Here is a 22877-nt window from a genome sequence, read left to right as displayed (position 1 = left end):
GGGGCAGAGCCCTTCAGAGTAGGAGAGACAGACAGGGTGAGAGAGAGACAGAGACACAGAGACAGAAGAGGAAAGAGACAGAGACAGAGACAGAAAATAGCTCAAACTCTGTCAGAGCCCCATAAAACACCACACCTGCAGAGAGAATCTTTTAAAGGTCATTTGTGCACTTGGCTTCCATGCTGCACCCTTTTCACCTCTACCCACTAAATCTGGAGTCCTGGGGGATGAGGATGGGGGGATGTCTGAGGCCACCAGTCAGAGGGGGGGCAGGGGGAGGCCTGGAACAGTTTCTCTGTCACAGCCCTCAGAAGAACCATCCTGCCCACATCTTCACTTCAGCTTTCCACAATCCAGAACTGAGACAACAAATTCCTGTTCCAAGCCACCCAGTTTGTGGTACTTTGTTACGGCAGCCATACAAAAGTCATACACACTCCTTTTGGTGACCTGCTCCTTCCCTCTCAAGCATGAGGCTCAAGGAAAGTTTACTGTCTCCTTCTCCCTCCTCGTGGCTGTCACTGTCACCTGTCACTGTCATCAGTAATACTTATGGAGCCTTACTTTGTGGTGGGCATTATCCTAAGCACTCTAAATGTAATCTTAATAACAATCTGTGAGGTAGGTCCTGTTGTTACCTTATTTTACAGATAAGGAAACTGAGGAATAGAGAGCTTAAGTGCCAGGTGTCATGCTGCTAATTTTTAAATTTTTAAAAAATGTGTATTTATCTTTGAGAGAGAGAGAGAGAGAGAGCATGAGCAGGGAAGGGGCATAGAGAGGGAGACAGAACCCAAAGCAGGCTCCAGGCTCTGAGCTGTCAGCACAGAGCCCGACTTGGGGCTTGAACTCTCGGACCGTGAGATCATGACCTGAGTCAAGTCAGACACTTAACCAAATGAGCCACCCAGGTGCCCCATCACTCTGCTAATTAATGGCAGAGCCAGGATTTTAATCCAGGCAGTCTGACTCCAGAGTCTGTATTCTATCCTCTACCCTTGTCTGGCATCCATCCCACGTAGACCAGGAGTGACAAGGCATGCCCCAGACTGGATCAATTAGAGTACACTCTCAGGATTTTCTTAAATCAGATTTTGTGGAGAAGAGGCAACCTTCTCGGGAGCCAAGATTTATCAGGTGCCACTAGTGTCCTTTAACATGTAGAAGGCGTAGGCTTACATTAAGGAAAGGATACTCCTAGGCAGGGATGAGCGGTGGAGAGATGAATGACAGCCAGTCCTGGTTACCCTCTGTCCAGGAGACCTAGCCTCAGCCCTGCCCTTCCTGAAGCTTGTTCATCAGAGCCCTAAGTTATGCTTTTGTCCACACTAGTTATGTTGAGTGTCCCTCATTTGCGAGCAGAAGATTCCTGACTCGCACACCTGCAAATTGGAAACGGAGACTGAGAGGCACCGTTCCCAACTGGGGAGTGGTCTCTTGAGTGGTGGGGATAAAAATAAACCTTGGCTCCCATGAGGCACCATCCTTCTGCAAGGGGCTGAGTACCAGAGAGAGCTCGGTCTGTGGGGGAGATGGAGAAGCAGATGCCCAGAAAGACAGAGAGGGGATAGAGAGAGAACCCTGTGGAGTCCCGAGAATTTTCCGGTTCTGAGGCTTGGCTGCATTCCTGTCCTTGGGTTCTAGGAGGTCTCCCCTATTTTGGAGGAATCAACTCCTGTTTTTGGTTGAAGCTGTCACACAATGGCTTCAGTAGGCTGTGTGCAAACCATCATAAATAATGCACATACCGTAGGAACCCAATAGTTTGATTATATTTGAAGGTCTTTAAGTGAGTAAGATAGGGGCTCTTCCTCAGGTATCTCGCTCTGGAGACTGTGTGTGGGAGAGATTACTTGGGGGAGCAAGGATGGGGGAGCAGGGGGAGCAGAGAAGAGGTGCCCATGGAGGCCAGTGTGAGAGGGGAGCTGGACCTGAGTAACCGGAGACAGATGTGGGGGGTTCTGAGGGAAGGATGCGGTGGCACTCAGTAACTGAGGAGCGGTGAGGGGAAAGGAGAAGGAAAGGCAGAGAGGACAGGGAATTGGAGCCTGGTTTCCAGAAGGAAGGACGGTGCCGTGAATAGAAAGAGGGAGGCAGGCGAGAAGATGAGCGGGCTTTCACATGCCGACTAGCTCAGCTTCCAGGGACAGAGCTAACTGAAGCAACTGACCAGAAAGAAATGTGTCCTGGCATTCGGGAGAGGGGTCAGCAGTAGAAGCAGAGACTTAGGGTCACCCTCAGCTGAGAGCTGGAGCCCGCAGAGCAGGAGCACAGCACGTGCAATGTGGAAGGAATGGAGGAAGGAGACAGTTTCCAGAAGGGGATCTCGGGGAGCGGCATTCAAAACTGCAGAGAGGCTGCAAAAGGACAGTTCTCAGGGGTGGGAGACCGGGTGATTTAACTCATGAGGAGGAGAGTATGGGAACCCCCAGGGAGCAGCAAGGCAGTGATGAGTGTGGAAGACAGATGGCAAGGTATTGGGGAGGGTTGGGCTACAGGTAATTTAATGCCACAGCAGTCTGCAGGCAACTGCTTGTGCCTTCTCAGGGAGGTGTGGGGCTGATTTTACAACTGGGAAGATACCTGGGCAGCCTGCTTGAGTGTGAAAGTGAAGCATTCGGGACATAACCTGGATATGCCGGTGATGTCATGAGAAAGCTGAGCCTGAACTATCCTGCCTGATAAAGGAGCAGGGGCAAGAGGCTGGGGCTGTGGCTTGGGGGTAGAGGGAGAAGATTTGAAGAAGTGGTACCAGCCAGTGCTCTTGGTTGCAAACAACAGAAATGAACCCGAGCTAAGTGACACAGAAAAATAATTTACTGGAAGGTATTTTGGTGGCTCACAGAATCTAGAAGTGCACTAGCTATTTATGCTATATAACAAAATGATTCCAAAAGTTAGACGCTAAAAACAATGCACAATTTATTATCTCATGGCTTCTGGAGTCACTCATTCAAGAGCAGCTTAGTTGGGTGGTTCAGGTTTGGGGCCTCTTAGTGCATTACAGTCAAGATGTCGGGGGCGAGGGGCTTCAGTCATCTAAGTTTGACTAGAGCTGAAGGAGCTATTTCCAAATTGGCTCACTCACTTGAATGTTGGCAGGAAACCTCAATACTTCGTTGGCTCTTAGCAGGAGGCTCTTCTCCTTTGCATAAGGGTCTCTCCATAAGGCTGCCTCAGTGTCCCTATGGTAGCTAGCCTCTTCCAGAGCGAGTGTTCTAAGAGAGTGTGAGCAGAAAGCTGCGATGCTTTTTATGACCAAGTCTTACAAGTCACACATTGTCACTTCCACCATATTCTATCCATGAGAAGCAAGTCACAAAACCTAGCTCAGCCTCAGTGGGAGGGGAATTAAGCCCCAGCTCTTGAAGAGAGGGGTACCAAAGAATTTGTTGACATATTTTAAGTGAAACCCATTCCAGGAAAAGTTGGAGAACTGGAAAAACAGGCTGGAAGCTGGATATCCAGTAGCTCAGCCAGGGTTACACCAAGCAACAGCTTGTTAGCAGTTGACGGTAGACGAGTAGATGCTGTGGGCCCTGCTGCTCAGGCATGGGTGTTCCTCTTGTAAACATTCCCTGCTTTTTTTGTAGCACTTGCTCCAAAGATAAAATCACTGGCTTAAAGAGCTGATTGGCTGAGTTGGACCATGGTACCCACATCCCACCTAGCAATATGGCCTTCGGGGCTTCTGTAACATGAGACAGGATCTTGACTCCTCTAAGATATACATTGTGCAGATCCCCCCCAAACCTCCCCCCTCCCACCAACAGAGCAATGTGCATCACAGAAGGACTCCTGTCTGATTCTCCCAAGTGTGTCCAATCGTTTAATTCTGACACTCCCAGAGTTAGCATAGACCTCACGTGTTAAGTAAGGGCTTATTCTTCTAAGACTGCCCCCACTTCAGATGCAAGCCATAAATGGAATCCCCAGATGATCCATGCTTCTGCCCAGCTCACTTCAAATTTGGGGTTCCCACAATTCCTTTTGGGTTTGATAACTTGCTAGAATGACACACAGAACACAGGAGAACACTTTACTTATGTTTATGGTCTTATTATAAGAGGTATCACTCAGAAACGGCCAACTGAGCAAGGTATATGGGGGTAAGGCACTCAGAGCTTCCATTCCCTGTCCAGGTGCACTACCTTCCCAGAACATCAATGGGTTCACCAACCCAGAAGCTCTCCAAATGCTATTGTTAGAGACTTTATTATATCTCAATCTCCAGCTCCCTACTCCTTGGAGGTTAGGGTGGTGGTTGTAAGTTCCCACCTTCTAATCAGGTGTTGGGTCTTTTTGGTGACAGGTCCCAGCCAGAAGCTACCTAGGGGCCCCATCCTGAGTCACTCTTTACCATAAATCCAAGTGTTGTCAAAAGAAGCTCTTTATGAATAACAAAAGACAGTCCTGTCACCCCTTGGGAAATCCAAGAGTTTCAGAAGCTCCGTGCCAGGAACCAGGAACAGAGACCAAATATATTTTGATTAAACCACAGCTCCAGAGAGATGTGAGGTAGCAACATAGCGATGGGGGGGGGGGGGGGAAGGGGGGAAGTGGGGGAAATCCCCAGCCAGTGAGGAGTTCCTTGGGACAGAATGACACAGGCTTTTATTATTTATTCCATTTAGGTCATTTGCTGTTTGTGGTGTTCTCGCTTAGCTGCATAATGCAACCCTCCTCCATAGTCAGTAAAGCCTTCAATAAACCTGCTGCATCTTTGTGTTTATGCTAGCCTCAGAGAGTCAAGGGAAAAAGAGGCTGCATCCTCTTTGTGCAGGAACAGGGTGGGGAGAAACCAAAATGCCAAAGAGATTCAAATGCTTCCCTGGAAACTGGATTTGAGTTCTCATCCCTGAGACTTCTCAGAATCCCACCTGATCGTCCCCAAAACCTCAGATCTACTTGTTGGGAAATGTCTTGGGTTTCCCACCATATGTGGGATGAGGTTTTGAGTCATGTAAATGTAACTATTAACAGAAGGGTGATCCCACAAGGGAGGATATGAGGGCATCCTGGCTTTTGACACTGGGCTTTAAATGTAAACTTGAAGTCTTCAGTAATGTGAAGACCATTGCTAAGGAAGAAAATGGTATCATCTAAGGTCAATTCTGGATTTTAGTTTTAACAAGCCAAAGATTTTTTTTTTTTTTTTTTTTAGTGAGCTAGAGCCTGAGGCCCTGTAGTGAAGCCAGTTAGAGAGCTAAGTTATAAGAGGAAAGTAGAAAATGAAAAAGAGAGAGGTCAGGGACACAACCCTCTAGGACATCTTCTGACCAGGACAAAGGAATCAGGATGCACAATGTCAGGGTGCTGTGGTCTCACCCAAGGTCCAGGCTTCTAAAAAGGCCTAAAAGCACAGGGCGGGAGATGGCCACAAGGGAAGGATGACTGTTCCAACAAGGCCGGCTCATCAGCTTGAGAGGCTGCGGGTTTAAGCAGCCCACAAGCTGTAGCCAGGACCCGTGGGTGGAAAGGAGGGGTGACGCAGTCAGGAGAGAGAGATCAATCTCTGAGAGGACAAGCAGAAAAGTGCTCTTACCAGCCTGAGAACCGGGTTTTTTAATGTGATATTTTCTTAATGGAATGTCAGAGGGAGAGACCCTGCAAATGAGTCTATGATGAATGTACAGTCAATGTCCAATAATGAGTTACTAGTTATTATCAATGAATAACCACACTTTTTCCAGGCCTGTCATGGAAACAAGGGGCCAACAGAGATCCTGAAGCCATCCCCTAGATACCCCTGTTTTAGGAGGACATACTTTAACCCAGACCTGTGAGGATTCTTTTTTGGTCTTAAAATTACTTGACTAACCTGTTCTGTTTGTCCAAATTAATGTTGAGAAACTTTCCTTTCCTGTGTTGTCAAACACTCCTGCTAAACTTCACTTCAAACATTTAATGAACTCCTACTATGTGCCAGACACTGGCCTGACCACAGGGGACTGAGGTAAACAAGGTAGATCAGATGTAGTCTTTGTCCTCAAGAGATCACATCAAAGCGCATGCGTGTGTTGGGGTATGGGTGTCAGGGCGGTTGAGAAACTGGACACTCCAGGAAATATAATACACTGTAAAGAAGGCTATCAAATAAGAGATAAATATTCATACAGTAGAAATGCTAGCTAGATATTTTGTATATATAATCTCACTTAATCCTCAGTATAGCCCTCTGAGGAAAGTACTATTATCCCCATTTTACAGAATGGGGATCTGAAATCACGTGACTTCTCTAAGGTCACACAGCTAGTAAATGGCAAAGACAGGATGCAAACCCATGCCTTTCTAAGGTCACAGTTCATATATATTTTTAAATTGGGGTAAAATACACACAACATAGAATTTACCATTTAACCACCCGTTTTAAAAAAAACTGAAGAGTCTTTTTCTTTTACTTATTTTGAAATTTTCACATTTCAGTTTTTTATACTTTTGATTTTTAAAAAATCAGAGTAAAATATAAATAATATAAAATTTACCATCTTCACCATTTTTAAGTGTACTTTCCATGGTGACGAGTATGCTTACATTGTTGTGCAACCTATCTCCAGAAAACTTTTCACCTTGTAAAACTGAAACTCTGTACCTACTGAACAACCACCCAATTCGCCCTCTTCCCCCAACCCCTGAAAATTACCACTCTACTTTCTGTTTCTAAAAATTTGACTACTCTGGGTACCTCGTATAAATGGACTCACTGGTTTATTTCACTTAGCGTAATGTCCTCACGCTTCATCCATGTTGTTGCACGTATAATTTCCTTCCTTTTTTAAGGTTGAGTCATACTCCATTGTATGTACACTTGAGTCTTGAACAACACAGGAGTTCAGGGCACTTCTGCACAGTCAAAAGTGTACATATTATTACTACTATTGTTGACTGGAAGCCTTACTGATAACATAGTCAATTAACACGTGTTTTTGTATATGTACTGTACGTTGTGTTCTTACAACAAAGTAAGCTAGAGAAAAGAAAATGTTATTAAGAAAATCATAGGGAAGAGAAAACACATTGATATTACTGTACAGTAGAAAATGCACATGTGAGTTCAAACCCGTGTTATTCAAAGATCAACTCTATAGACCACATTTTATTTATCCACTCATCTGTTGATGGACACCTGGATTGCTTCCACCTGGTTATTGTGCTGCTATGAACAGGAGTGGACAAATATCTCTTTGAGACCCTACTTTCAATTCTTTTGCGGGTATACCCAGAAGTGGAATTGCTGGATCATGTGGTAATTCTAGTTTTAATTTTTGAGGAATCACCGTACTATTATATAGCTGCTGCAACATTTTACATTTCCACCAACAGTAGGATTCCAAATTCTCCACATCCTTGCCAGCACTTATTATTTACTGTTGTTGTTTTTTTATTTTTTCATTTTTTATTTATTTATTTTTTTAAACTTTATTTATTTTTGACACAGAGGGAGAGTGAGCGTGAGCTAGGGAGGGGCAGAGAGAGAGGGAGACACAGAATCCGAAGCAGGCTCCAGGCTCCGAGCTGTCAGCACAGAGCCTGACTCGGGACTCGAACTCACGGACCGTGAGATCTTGACCTGAGTTGAAGTCAGACTCTTAACTGACTGAGCCACCCAGGAAGCCCTGTTGTTTTTTTAATAGTAGCCATTCTAATGGGTGGGAGGAGGTAACTCACTGTAATTTCAATTTGCATTTCTCTAATGATTAGTAATGTTGAGCGTGTTTTCATGTGCTTTTTGGCCATTTGTATATCTTTTTGGAGAACTGTCTATTCAAGTTCTTGGCTTATTTAAAGAAATTTTTTTCGGGGCGCCTGGGTGGCGCAGTCGGTTAAGCGTCCGACTTCAGCCAGGTCACGATCTCGCGGTCCGGGAGTTCGAGCCCCGCATCAGGCTCTGGGCTGATGGCTCAGAGCCTGCAGCCTGTTTCTGATTCTGTGTCTCCCTCTCTCTCTACCCCTCCCCCGTTCATGCTCTGTCTCTCTCTGTCCCAAAAATTAAAAAAAATAAAAAATAAAAAAAAAAGAAATTTTTTTCAATGTTTATTTATTTTTTGAAAGAGCGACACACACAGCAGGAACGGGAGAGGGTGGAGAGAGAGGGAGACATAGAATCTGAAGCAGGTTCCGGACTCTGAGCTGTCAGCACAGAGCCAGAGTGAGGTTCAAACCGTGAGACCATGATTTGAGCCAAAGTTGGCTGCCCAACTGACTGAGCCACCCAAACGCCCCTCTTTGCTTATTTTTGAGTTAGTTTTTTTGCTGTTGTTGTTACTGAGTTGTAGAAGTTCTTTAAATATTCTGGATATTTACTCCTCTCAAAAGAAACATTCAGAAAGCTTTACTTGGTATGAATGTTTTATTGAGCAAGAAAAAACTGCTTAAAAACAGGGAGACTTCAAACCCAAAGTGGTTGGAAGCTTGCTTTCAGCAGTTACAGCTCAGTTTATAAAGCATGAATGAGGGAACACCTTATTTTCTATTGTGACTGATTACTAGAATCTTAAACATTTCTTTTCATTGCATAAACTGGCTTCTTTGTGGTTGCCTGGCTGGCTCAGTTGGGAGAGCATGTGACTCTTGACCTTGGAATTGTGGGCTCGAGCTCCCAAGTTGGGTATAGAGATTACTTAAAAATAAAATTGTATAAAAAAAAAGCGTCCTTGTTTGTAGCTGATTGGCCGGGAAGCTATAAGATCATACTGATCTGAAGAAAGCTTAAGTCTTAAGGGTGGAGTCAGTATAACGAGAAAATCAGACCAGTGTTAAGTTTTGGTTATGTGACTCTGACTGTTGGGTCTAGGGGTATATTCAGACTGGGCCTCTGTTTTGGTTTTTCTTTAATGCCTTTTATCAAATATATGATTTGTGAATATTTTCTCCCATTCTGTAGCTTGCCTTTTTACTCTTTTAATTGTGTCCTTTGATGTAAAATTAAAGTTTTAAATTTTGATGTAGTCCAATTTATCTATTTTTACTTTTGTTGCTTGTGCTTTTGGTTTCGTATTTAAGAAATCATTGCCAAATCCGATGTCATGAAGTTTTCTCCATATGTTTTCTTCTAAGTGTTTTATAGTTTGTTTTTTCATTTAGGTCTCTGATCCATTTTGAGTTAATTTTTGTACATGGTGTAAGTGAGGCTCCAACTTCATCCTTTTGCATATGGATATCCAGTTTTCCCAATACCATTTGTTGAAAAGACTATCCTCTATTTTTAACCATTTTTAAGTATTCCGTTCAGCCATATTAAGCACATTCACACTGCAGGGCAAACATCCTCACTATCTCTCTCCAGAACTTTTTCATCATCTGACTGAAATTCTGTACCCATTAAACAAAAACTCCTCATTCCCCTCTCCCTTCAGCTCCTGGAAACTACTGTTCTACTTTTTTTTTTGTCTATGAATTTGTCATAGTCCATGCTCTTAAGAACCACATTTCACATGGGAAATTGTGAGAGCACAGAGAAGGGACATTTAGGCCCAGACTTGGTTGGGGCAGGGGGGTTGGTGGGAGACTGTTGACGGTCTTCAGAGGAGGGGCTGCCCAACGTGGGTGGGTACCAGCCGAGCAGGGGAGTATGGGTGGAGTGACACATCAGCAGACATGATGAGCAGAGGCAAAGCCTCGTAAACAGCACAGGGTGCCCTGGGCGCTAGGAGTCTTCATGTTCAATCTCTCTTTGGTGGGACTAGCTGTTTCCCCAGGTGTATGGATCGCTGAATGACTTCCAAGCTATCTCTTCTTTGGATTCTCTCCCCTGATTTTCACCTTCCCTTTTCAGAGCTGACTTTTCTTTCCCTCCATCTCATTCCTCCTCTTTTTAAATCATAGACTTAATGAAATATAACATATGTACAGCATAATCCATGAATGTGTGTGATGAATTTTCACAGAGTCAGCATACCTAGGTGCCCTGTACTCAGACACAGTAACAGAACCCAACCCAAGAGACCCCTTCCAGAGATTCCCCACACACTTCCCTGCCTTTTTTGTACCTTGTATAACTGACATTATACAGAATATACTGTTTGTGTCTGGCTTTTTTGGCCCAACATTCCTCCTATTTTGTTCTGGCCAATTCACATCCTCGCTTGAGTGTCATTGTGCTAGCTCTCATCCCAGTCGAGATGATGGAGAGGAACTGGCTACACAAATATAAGGTAGTGTCACAATTCACAATAAACCACAGGACAAGAAGTTTCTCTGGCCTGGCCCTGCGGGGCTGCTGCTGGAAAATGGATGGTTCCCGTTGAGGGCTGTAATGGAGGAGGGACAGCACTTGCCCTGTGCTGGTCTCCTAATATTTCAAAGAGAGTGGAGCTTAGAATTGTTAAACATTCCCAGAAGGGCCATAAATCTCATTTTAGTTAGTTTCAATTGCAGAATTAAATGGCCTGTTTTCTTGGCAATTTTTATTTTTCCCTTTCAGTCCCTTGTCCTCTGGTTCTCTGGCTCACAGGCTCATGACTTCCTTCCTTCCTTCCTTCCTCTCCCAGACTCTTTCCCTTTTGGCAGTTACATTGCTGCAGAGTTCAGCCCTCCTCCCAACCCAGGAGCTTTTAGACAGCCTTGGACTCTTGAGATGTAAGAGTTATAAGGGATAATAGAGATTAGCAGATTTACCCTACCCTTCTTTTTTTTTTTTGACTTTTAGAAAATTGAGCATGATTTACATAAAGTGTACAAATCTTAGAATATAGCTCCAATAATAAGCCCAATTAATAAGTTAGTTTTTACATATGTAGACTATTGTGTAACTATTATTTACTATTATTGTAACTATAATCAAGATACAGAACATTTATAGCACCCAGAAAGTTTGCTTATGAGTTTTCGCAGTTGACCTCTCCTCCCCCCCCCCCCATTGGTAAGTCCTATTTTTCTATTATCGCAATAGATCACACTTGCCTCTTCTTGAACTTCTGATAAATGGAAGCATACAGTATGTCCTTTTTGTCTGGCTACTTTCACTCAAAATCATGGTTTTGCGATTCATCCATGTTGTATATCCATAGCTCGTTCTTTTTTATTGCAGAATATGCTATCATTTATTCATCTATTTTTCAAGGACATTTGGATTGTTTCCTGTTTGGGCTCCCATATTAGTTTGTTAGAGTTGCCATAACAAAGCATCACAGACAGGATTGCTTAAACAACAGAAATTTGCATTCTCACAATTCTGGAGGCTAGAAGTCCAAGGTCAAGAAGCTGGGCTGGCTTCTTTTTTTTGAGTGAGAGAAGAATATTTATTTATTTATTTATTTATTTATTTATTTATTTATTTATTTTTTAAGAGAGAGAGAGTGTGAGTGAGGGAGAGAAGCAGAGGGAAAGGGAGAGAGAGAGAGAGAGAGGGAGAGAGAGAGAGCGAGAGAGAGAGAGAGAGAAAGAGAGACCTGTAAGCAGGTTCCATGCTCAGCCTGGAGCCTGATGCAGGGCTCAATCCCATGACCTGAGCCAAAATCAAGAATTGGATGCTCAATCGACTGACCCACCCAGGCACCCCCGTGTGTGTGTGTGTGTGTGTGTGTGTGTGTGTGTATTTATTAGAGAGAAAGCTCTCTCTATATAATAGAGAGAGCAGGAGCAGGGAAGAGGGGCAGAGGGGAAGAGAGAGAGAATCCTAAGCAGGTTCCATGCTCAGTGTGGAGCCCGACGTGGGGCTCAGTCCCATGACCCTGGGATCATTACCTGTGCTGAAATCAAGACTCTGGACACTCAGCCGACTGAACCACCCAGGCACCCCTATTTATTTTTTTATTGAAGTATAGTTGACATAAAATGTTATATTAGTTTCCAGTGATTCTATAATTCTAAACATGACACAATGCTCACCATGAGAAGTGTAATTACCATCTGTCACCATACAAAGTTATCACAATATTATTGACTATATTTCCTATGCTGTACTGTTCATCCTCATGTCTTATTTTATAGCTGGAAGTTTGTATATCTTAATCCCCTTCACCTATTTTGCCTGTATTTCCTATGACTTATCTGTTTTATAACTGGAAGTTTGTGCCTCTGAATCCCCTTCATCTATTTTCCCTTCCCTTCCCTCTGGCAACCCTCTGGTGGTTTGTTCTCTATATTTATGTTCTATGTATTTATGTTTTTGTTTGTTTTGTTTTTTAGGTTCCACATGTAAGTAAAATCACAGGGTATTTGTCTTTTTTTTGGTCTTATTTCATTTAAGGTAATACTCTTTAGATCCATTCATGTTGCCACAAATGGCAAAATCTTATTCTTTTTTTTATGGCTGAGTAATGTTCCATTGTATATTGTGTGTGTGTGTGTGTGTGTGTGTGTGTGTGTACATCTTCTTTATCCATTCATCTATCAATGGGCATTTAGATTGCTTCCATACCTTGGCTATTGTTAAATAATTCTGCACTAAACATAGGGGCACATATATCTTCTCAAATTAGTGACTTCATTTTCTTTGGGTAAATGCCCAGCAACAGAATTACTTGATTGTGTGGTAGTTCTATTTTTAATTTTTTGAGGACCCTCCATACTGTTTTCCACAGTGGCTGCATCAATTTATATTCCCATCAACAGTGCACAAGGGTTCCTTTTTCTCCACAGGGTTGGTTTCTCCTGAGGATTTCTCTCCTTGGTTTGTAGATGGCTGTCTATCTCTGTCTTCACATAGTCTTCCCTTCTGTGTGTAGGTCTTTTTTTTTTTTTTAATTTTTGAAGTTTATTTTATTTTTGAGAGAGAGAGAGAGAGAGAGAGAGAGAGAGCGCACTAGCAGAGGAGGGGCAGGGAGAGAGAGGGAGACACAGAATCCGAAGCAGGCTCCAGGCTCTGAGCTGTCAGCACAGAGCCTAATGTGAGGTTTGAACTCATGAACTATGAGATCATGGCCCGAGCTGAAGTCGGCGCTTAACCAACTGAGCCACCCAAGCGCCCCCTGTGTATAGGTCTTAATGTCCCTTTTTTATAAGGATACCAGTCATATTGGATAAGGGTCCATCCAATGACCTCACTTAACCTTAGTTACTTCTTTAAAGGCCTTCTCCCCAAATAATCATATTTAACGTACTGGGGTTTAAGACCTTCAATATATGAACTTTGGGGGACACAATTTAGCTCACAACAGATACTATGAAAACACTGTTATCGGGCGCCTGGGTGGCTCAATCAGTTAAGTGTCAGACTTTGGCTCAGGTCATGGTCTCGCGGTTTGTGGTTCAGCCCTGCGTCGGGCTCTGTGCTGACAGCTCAGAGCCTGGAGCCTGCTTTGGATTCTGTGCCTCCCTCTCTCTCTCTGCCCTTCCTCCGCTTTTGCTTTGTCTCTCTCTCTCTCTCTGAAAAATAAACATGAAATTAAAAAAAATTATGAACACTTTCTATGTATTTTGTACATGTACTGTTGCCCAAAGTTGTTGAACCAGTGTTCACTCCCATTAGCAATGTATGAGAGAGTACTGTTGTTCTAACATCCTTACCAGCTGCTTCATCTTACAGATGTGAACTAGAGACCCATGGAGCTGCGAGGCCCACTTTTCCACATACAGGTCACGAGCTTGACGTTGCACAGCAAGCATGCAGAGGAAGCCCTGTCCCCCAGCCTGCTTCAGGAATTTCTGAAACTCCCCACCATATCACTTCATTTAATCATTCAGTCTTTCATCAGGAACAACTCCAAGAACCACCAGAGGCTCAGGTCCTGTGGTAGGTTTAAACTTAGCTGGCAAACAAGAGAGATGTGAAACTTACATCTCAGTTGTAGCAACAGACAAGGAACACACCAACTAGGTAAGTACTTGCAGACTGTGGTAAGCACCCAACAGCAAAGAACAAACAGAACCCGAGCTAGAGAATAAGGGGTTTGGGAGTGGAGAGGGTAAAATCTCCTGTAGACAGGGAGAGCCATGAAGGATTGGATGGAGCCAATCAGACAAAGGGCCGGGGTAAGTGTTGAGGCAGAGGGAATAGAAAGAGTACCAGCCCTGAAGTAGGAATAGCTGTTAAGGGTGGGAGAAGGAAAATGATGATCTGAGTAACTGGAGCCAAGTGAACAAGGCAGGAGATGAGGTCTAGGGGGCTGGGACCAGACCATGCCAGGTTTACAGGTCCTGAGAAGGAGTCTGAATTTCATTCGAAGGGCAATGGGAAGCTACTGGAGGTTTTCAGGCAAGTGACAGGCAAGATCCAATGCATTATAGGGGGTATGCAGGAGAATGCATCCAGAGATTTTACCCCTGCTTAGGTGACACATGTCAGTGACTTAGACTCAGGAGGTGGCAGAAGAGATAGATTGTGAAGGTAGAAATGACAGGACATGATGATAGGTTGGACGGGCCTCCAGACAGTGAGCAAAGATCTTTCACTTATAACCTACCAAACCCAGTCTGTGCACTTCCTTGTACATCACGCTACTGTATATCTCGGGCCTCAGGATGTAGTAGGTGTTCAATAAACATTAAAACAAATTCTAAAGTTTATTTATATTTGAGAGAGAGAGACAGAGAGAGAGAGAGAGAGAGAGAGAGAAAACACAAGTGGGGGAGGGGCAGCGAGAGATGGAGACAGAATCCAAAGCAGGCTCCAGGCTCTGAGCTGTCAGTACAGAGCCCAAAGTCGGGCTCAAACTCATGAAGTGAGATCATGACCTGAGCTGAAGCTGGACCCAACTGACTGAGTCACCCAGACGCCCCTAAACATGTTTGAATGAATAACTACATGCAAGAATGTTTTAGCACATGAATGAGTTCAGTAAAGATTTCTTAAACATTTTTTATTGAGGTAAAATTCACATTACCATAAAAGCAACTATTTTAAAATGGACAATTCAATGGCATTTAGTATATTCACAATGTTGTGTAACCATTATCTCTTTCCAAAATATTTTCATCACCCCCAAAGGAGATCCTATACCCACCGAGCATTCATTCCACAAACCCTCCTGCCCACTAGTACCAACCACTAATCTGCTTTCTGTTCCTATGGATTTACCTATTTCTGGATATTCTATATAAATGTAATCATACAAAATGCAATCATTTGTGTCTGGCTTTTTTTTTGCACAATATTTCAATAGATAATATTTTTTAGGTTCATCCACATTATAGCATATATCAGTACTTCTTCCCTTTCTATGGCTGAATAATATTTCACTATATGGATGTACTATATATATATATACATATATATGTATATATATATTTAAATAATTTATTGTCAGCTTAGCTAACATACAGTATATACCGTGTAGTCTTGGCTTTGGGAGTAGGTCCACATGATTCATCACTTACATACAACACCCAGTGCTCATCCCAGCAAGTGCCCTCCTCAATGCCCATCTCCCATTTCCCCATCCCCCCAACCCCCTATTCCCATCAACCCTCAGTTTGTTCTCTGTATTTAAGAGTCTCTTATGGTTTGCCTCCCTCTGTTTTCACTTATTTTTCCTTCCCTTCCCCTATGGTCTTCTGTTAAGTTTCTCAAATTCCACATATGAGTGAAAACATGTGATATCTGTCTTTTTCTGACTGACTTATTTCACTTCGCATAATACCCTCCAGTTCCATCTTGCAAATGGCAAAATTTAATTTTTTTTTTAATTTTTTTTTCAACGTTTATTTATTTTTGGGACAGAGAGAGACAGAGCATGAACGGGGGAGGGGCAGAGAGAGAGGGAGACACAGAATCGGAAACAGGCTCCAGGATCTGAGCCATCAGCCCAGAGCCCGACGCAGGGCTCGAACTCCCGGACCGCGAGATCGTGACCTGGCTGAAGTCGGACGCTTAACCGACTGCGCCACCCAGGCGCCCCAAAATTTAATTATTTTTAATTGCTGAGTAGTATTCCATTCTCTCTCTCCCTCTCTCTCTCTCTCTCTCTCTATATATATATATATATATAACATATTCTTTATCCATTTATCAGTTGATGGACATTTGGGCTCTTTCCATAATTTGGCTATTGTTGATAGTGCTGCTATAAACATTGAGGTACATGTGCCCCTACGAATCAGCACTCCTGTATCCCCAGTAGTGCTATTACTGGGTCACAGGGTAATTCTATTTTTAATTTTTTGAGGAAACTCCACACTGTTTTCCAGAGTGGCTGCACCAGTTTGCATTCTTACCAACAATGTGAGAGGGTTCCTCTTTCTCTACATCCTTGCCCACATCTGTTGTTTCCTGAGTTGTTAATTTCAGCCACTCTGACCAGTGGGAGGTGGTATCTCAATGTAGTTTTGATTTGTATTTTCCTGATGACTAGTGATGTTAAGCATCTTTTCATTTATCTGTTAGCCATTTGGATGTCTTCTTTGGAAAAGTGTCTATTCGTGTCTTCTGCACATTTCTTCACTTGTGCCATACTTTGTTAACCATTAATCCCTCAGTGGACATTTGCATTGTTTCCAACTCTTGTGAATAAAAGCGCTAGGACCATTTGTATACAAACATGTTTCAGTACTTATTTTCAACTCTTTTAGGTATATGCTAGAAGTGGAATTGCTAGATTGTATGGTAATCCATATTTAACTTTTTTTTTTTAAGTTTACTTATTTTGGGAAAGAGAGAGAGAGTGCAGGAGGGGCAGAGAGAGAGGGAGACAGAATCCCAAGCAGGATCTATGCTGTCAGCATAGAGCTCAATGTGGGGCTCTATTCCACAAACCTTGAGATCATGACCTGAGCGGGAAACAAGAGTCAGTTGTAACTGTTTCCCATTAGCTAAATAAAGTTTTTCTGAATGAACAAAAGAAAAGGTAAGTGGGAGCCTGGGAGGAAGGGAATGAGGGCTTTTCCTACCCTTCACAAACAGTGCTGGACTCTGCCTTTTGCAAACCGTGGTCTGGGTCAAATTACTTGAATTCTCTGGTTGCCTCTCCATCCTCAAAGTAGGGAAAAGAAAACTTATCTCTGTAAGCTGAATGAGATCTTGATCTGAAACTCCAGGCACAGAGTAAGCCCCGCAAATTAACTGCCTTCCCTTACTGGCTGACCTCGCCGCCGTTTAGCACTCCACCCATGCGCCTCTGTGCCTCTGGGGCCAAGTCCACGCCGGGAGGCCCCCAGCCCAGCCTTGCCGCAAACTACGACTCCCAGCAAGCACCTCTTCCAGGCCGCCTCTTTCAGCCTCGTGCGCATGCTTTGGCAGACGTGGCACCGGGAACTCGGAGGCGGGGAGCGGCTGGGAAGTGGCCGTGTCTGTTGGACCCGGCGGAGCTGCGGGCGCGGGAGCCTGAGTGGAGAACGGAGCCAGCCGTAGGCAGCTGCGGCGGGGATGGCGCGGGTCGGGCCGGCATGGCTGCTGCTGCTGCTGGCAGTCTGGGTGAGGCTGTGGCGCTGGGGTCCGGGAGGGGGCGGCACGTGCGCCCCACGCGGGGGTCCGCGCTCCCTGCTCCCGGCCCTCGCGGGACGTGCGGGGAGCTGCCTCCAAACCCCGGGGTGGGGGCATGCGTGCCGGGCAGGCGTGGACCCGGTGGCCGCCGGGGAGGCAGTGGGGCAGTCCCCGTGCCCTCCCCGCGGAGCCCTCCAGGGCGCAGGGTCCGAGGTAGCCACGCAGTGGGCTTGCGCCGCGTGCACAACTTTGCGGGGGTGCAAGTCGGGGGGGCAGCCGGCGGCTGGGGCAGGACACAGGCGGGTTGGAGGGTGCGCCGCGCCCATACTCTGGGCCCTGCACCTGTGTGAGTGCGGGGTGGGAAAAGGGTGTTTTATATCTGTACTGCTGGAAACCTTGCTTTAGGGCCACCTTGTTCTCGGTTTCCACCCTGAGCAGCAGAGAAAGTGCCGGTCTCCACCTGGTACCCTGCCTGCAGGCAGGGCTGGGTGGGGTCCGCGGAGGAGTTCTTGCTTCTACACCCAAGTGCCCTGGCCCGAACCTCAGCCACTTTCTAGTTTGTGACACTTGCGACTTAGTCTCCTCATCCATGAAGTGGGGACGGTAAAGCCCCCCCCCCCCCCCCCCCAAAGCCGTCGGGTGCGGGTCGGATGGAGGAAGTTCTGTGAACTGCAAAATCATGCAGGAGTGGAGTAGGGGTGAGCCAGCGTGCTGGGAGTGGTGGGCTCGCTGAGAGGAGTTTGCTTACAATTGAAAGGGGCAGAGGCGGGCGGGGGTGGCTCCAGGAAATCCCTAGAAGAGGCCAAAATGTATGTATTTGTCCACAATGCCCAGGGCTCTCCAGGTTTGGCTTCGGTGTTACTGTGGGTGTGTGATGGGATAATGTGGCCTCTTTCCACATCACTCCATAACTTCTGGTCGGTCTCCCTTCTTTTAGGACGATCTTGGCTCCTTTTTTCCCAATGAAGTTCCCAGAAACTTTCTGCTGTGGGTACCCTCTCCAACCCAGATTTTTCGTTTTTTTTTTTCTGTTGGGTGTGACAAGAATGCTGGGCAACAGGAGGAGAAAAACTGGAGTGTGGATTTAGTTGCTTTAAACAATTTCATCTTTTGATATCCTGCCTTTGGGGCATCACCAAGGAGGAGTGACCCTGTATTTTTTGGTGGTCTGGAAGTCGGTGGGAAAGGCTGCTTCCTGTTCCCTAGATCTGGCCGTTCTCCCTCTGGGATAGAACTAGTCTGGAATGGGACAGTGTCCCTTTACCTGCGTCTACCTGTGGATGATCTGTTTGCATTCTGCTTTCTGGAGCCAGCTGGCTTGGGCAGGTCTCTGGGCCAGGAGATACCACAGGACTGTGCAGAGGGGGCCAGCTCCAGCGGGAGCCCCTATCAGGTCTTTGCATTTGGGCTGTTTTAGGGGGTCCTGCTTTCCTCTATTCTTTTTTCATCTCCCTTCTATAAAAATAGAGGGCTTGGGAATCTGACTGGAAACAAGTTTCTTTCGGCAATCATTTATTTATCAACGATGTTGTTTGGCGCTGGATTGGATTTTGGATGGAGAGCAAAGCACAGATTATCCCTGACCTCCGGTGCCGCCCTGGCTTGGGCAACGGAGTCAGTCCTGTGAGCAAATAAAGACAGGGCAGTGAGCACTAATACCCGAGGTTTTGGCAGCCTCCTCATTAATTTGGTGGGAAGGTCAGAGGTCAGCCATGGCTTTCCTGAGGCAGTGGGTTGTGCAGTCTGGACGAAGTGGGGGTGGGGGGAGTCAGTGAGGCAGTTAAGGTCTGCTGGTGCTCTCCATCTCCAGGTGTGGAAGGTTGGGTAAGTTTGCTGAGAGCACTAGAACCTCGGAGTCTGCAGCATGAAATTGACCTTCTCCTTTCCCCATGCCCTAGCTTGGCTCAGCAGGTGTCAATGGTGCAGGGCCAGTGCTGAGTGGCTGGTGGAGACCAGGGTGGGCCTCTGTAAATTTAAACTCTATGTATGTCCAATAAGGGCTCCCAAGGTCCTAGGAGTGTATTGGGTTTCCTCGTTTGCTCAATATTTACTGAGAGCTGATATGTGCAGAGCACTGGACTGTGACCCAAGGGACATGAAGCAGTATAAAGGGATCTATAGAGATTCACGGACAGGGATATATACCTACCACGTTTTTTACAATAGTAAAAATATAGAAATGGCTTAAATGCTCAACAATAACAGCATAGTTAAATGATTTTGGGTCCTGTCCATGCCATAGAAAGTGATGTTTATAAAGAATATTTATATTTATTAGAATGCCATGTTGACTATCAAAATATTTTATATGCTTATGAAGAATATCTAGGGACATGGAAAAGTGCTTCATAATTAGGGGTAAAGCAAGGTACAGAACGAATCCCAGGGTGGCTGAAGATAGCTTCATATGTGATTGAGGAATTAGCAGTGCATCAGAATGTTAACAGCGATTGTTCTAGAAGGCACAGCTCTGGGTGACTTTTGTTTATTTCTTTGTTTATGCTTTTTTCTATTTCCCCAAGTTTTCTATATGGATGTGTATTTGTTTTTTGATCAGAAAAGTTAATTAAGGAAAAAGGTTCCTTTGGGGCCTCTCAGCCTTCCAGAAGAATACTGGGATGAAGAGTCACAGTCAGCACTTGGGACAGGTTGGTTCTAGCCCTTCCCTCCTGGCTAGGTATCTCTGCCCTCCATCTGGGGAGGCTGTGCTGTCCTGGCCCCACCCCTGCAGCTGACTGCCCCTTCCTGCTGCCCTTCTCAGCTCCTCCCTGTGGTGGCCCCTTCCCCAGGCCATCCATGCTGATTGTGGTGTAGTCGACATCCAGTCCTCAGAATGGAGACATGTCGGAGCTGGAGGGGACGTGAAGTCATCCGGCTCAAGTGGTTCCAGCATCAGGCCAAGGATTGGAACTGGGCTGTGACAGTTTTCACTGGTCCATAGACACACTGGAAAAGTAATAATGGTGAATGGTTTTTCCACGAATCCAGATACTTTCAGTTTAAAAACTTGTCCATTTTTCTGACATGATGTCCATATTGGAGGGAAGGGGCGGTTTTCAGTGTCCTTTAGAAAAAATTAAGTAGTGATGGTATGTTGATTTTTTTTTTTTTAAGAAAGTCTTTTCTAGATAAAACTTATTTTTAAATGTATAATATACATTATATATTTTAAACATGTTATATATTTTAAAATGTTTTTAAAAATATATAAAATACATTTTGAAAAATATATTTTGCCAATCCCTGAGATTCACAGGTCTGAAAACTCCTGATATAACTCAACTCTTTGATTTTAGAGAAGTGGGGCTTTGAGAGGGAAGGGTCTCAAGGCTGCTGGGTTTGTAAAGACAGCTGGGATTGGTGCCAGTCTCCTGAATTATAGATCAGATTTCTTCCTGCTCCATCTCTGCCATCCCAGCCCCCCATCTTCCACCTGCTTCCTTCCTCCCAAGCCACTGCTAGGGCCTCTGCCCTTGACGGTGGCTTGACGCTGGCTTGATGCTCAGAACCTGGTGGCACAGTGGGTGGAGGTGCAGGAAGCAGGAGATGTTTGTCCCTGGTCTCTCCTGCAGAGCTTTTAATGTATACATATTTAGGTTCTACACCATTATATATTTAATAGGCTTTTGTGGGCTGGCCTGGGGACCTAATTGCCATTTATAATGCTGTTTGGAACCTGGAGTGCACTTTTCCCACAGAAACAAACACATTACAGAGGAAATTTTAAAACAGAACTGGCACATCAATGGGAGGAATAGCTGAGCTCCGTGTGGGTGGCAAATGCTGAGTGCTGTGCGTTTGGGCAAGGGTCAGGCCGAGGGCCCCCAGTCACTAGAGAAGGGTCCTAGCTCACGCCTCACGAGGGCCGACTCCAGGCTCTGTGACGATGGGGATCTTCCCTGTTCTGCCTGTTGTGTTCCCAGCACCTAGCCCAGGACCTGGCATGCAGTCCTCCCCGGTCCATGGTTGGCCAGAGGAACTAGTTTTGCAGGCAAAGAAAGGAAACCATCTGGGGTAGAAGTACAGACAATGAGGAGTTATGGGCCGGTCTGGATGGAAGGAGAGATTTGAGTCTCGGGAGGGGGAAATCACATTGGAAAAGTGGATTGTGATGAATGTTAAATGCCTGGCAAAGCTTTTGGGACTTGGTTCTGTAGGTGATGGAGAGACGTGATGAAAGCTGCCCTTTTAATAATAAGATCAGTCAGTCCACACTGTGGGGTTGGAATGGAAGAGACTGGATTAATTTTCCCAAAACAACACTTTCTTCCTCTCTCTTCTCTTGTATCTATAAGGTAAAGTCAAAGTGTGATGTAATGGGTAGAACATGGGTTTTTAGCCAGCTGGGCACTGAAGAGCTGTGTGACCTTGGGCCCTGCCTCAGTTTTCTTGTTTGTCAGTGGTGATTTGCATTTGCAGAGTTGAAAGCATCAGAAATAATACAGGAAGCACCCAGCACAGTGCTTGGCATATGGGGGTGGGGGGGGGGGCAGGCACAATAAATAGGAGCCAGGGCAGTTATCTCAAGTTGGGAAGGAGAGGTGCTGGGGAAACCGGTTAGGAGGCCAGAGAGGGTGTGAGCAGAGACTGCAGGCTGTGAGTTGGGGGGCTGTGCTGCTGGGATTCTCCCCATCACAGTTCCTCTGAGCTGGGCTCTTGACTCGCTCCTTGCCACTCCCCAGTGGGCCCTTGCAGAGCCTCTGAGGAAGTAGAGGGGGCTGCAGAGGGTCTAAAGATTTATGTTTCTCTCCCCTTTCTTCTGAAAGTGGATACTCTTTTGAGAATGATGATACCAACCACACCGCCTCCCTGACAGGTTTGCTTCAGCTTTGCGGTTTTGCTCAGTGGGGCTCTTGTGTCTCAATTGGTGGTGGTGGCTAAGTGACAGTGAGTCAGAGAGTGATGCATGGGGTGTAAGGAACCTAAGTGCTCATGTTACCAGGACTTCCACGGTTTCTTTGGCCCCACACTCCCATTCCTCCTTCCTTTTTTTTCACATCTAGCATCTTAGATGCTAGTGGGAGAGGGGAGGAGCAGGGATGCTCACCCATTGCTGGGCTGCCTGGCCCATCCTGCAGTACTGGCTGGAGCCTCTGGCTACCCAGGTGATCTGTTGATGAGAATTATAAAACAGTTGGCATATCTATAGAGGGCTTTGGAGTTTGCAAAGCATTCCCACGTATTTCATTTTGGTGAAACCACTTCTAAATAATTAGCTTTGCAATCATGCGGTGGGGGGTTAAATACTCAGATGGACTGTGGGGTTAGAATAGCCTTTGGTGTCTTTTTATTCTCCAAGGGCATCCTGAGCCCCCAGTTTGATGTGTACTCTGTTCCCAGATGGCCTGATGGTGAGGCTGTGCCTGGCTTCATTGCAGCTGGCTGGGATTGGAGTAGAATGTCCATCTTCTGACCCCCCAGAGAATCCCCCAACCCTTTGGCACGAGCAGATGTCATTAACTCATGAGCAGATGCTTTAATCCTTGCTTTGGAAGGTATTAACGGAGATCTATGTTGAGAGCCCTACGCTGGGGCTGAAACACAGAGGTGGTCTAGTATCTGAGCTGAGAAGTGGGGT

The 22877-nt window shown here is 45.4% G+C and overlaps 1 protein-coding gene across 2 annotated transcripts in view; it reads left to right on the top strand.

Annotated features, from left to right (window-relative positions):
* Positions 1-17113: 17113 nt before the first annotated feature.
* PDIA5 (protein disulfide isomerase family A member 5) overlaps positions 17114-22877 on the top strand; it is a 92549-nt gene continuing 86785 nt past the window's right edge. The window contains exon 1 of one of the 2 annotated variants that reach the window (XR_007155702.1): positions 17114-17290. Coding sequence is in view for 1 of the 2 variants with exons in the window: in XM_047875583.1 (XP_047731539.1) it covers positions 17243-17290 (48 nt within the window). In the remaining variant the exon portion in view is untranslated. The remainder of the gene's footprint in view (positions 17291-22877) is intronic. The other variant, XM_047875583.1, reaches the window with a different exon arrangement.

The sequence above is a fragment of the Prionailurus viverrinus genome, chromosome C2 (genome assembly GCF_022837055.1).
Source record: "Prionailurus viverrinus isolate Anna chromosome C2, UM_Priviv_1.0, whole genome shotgun sequence".
Taxonomy (NCBI): domain Eukaryota; kingdom Metazoa; phylum Chordata; class Mammalia; order Carnivora; family Felidae; genus Prionailurus; species Prionailurus viverrinus.
The sequence above is the reverse complement of the archived record's forward strand: the minus strand, read 5'-3'. Positions and strand labels throughout refer to the sequence as shown.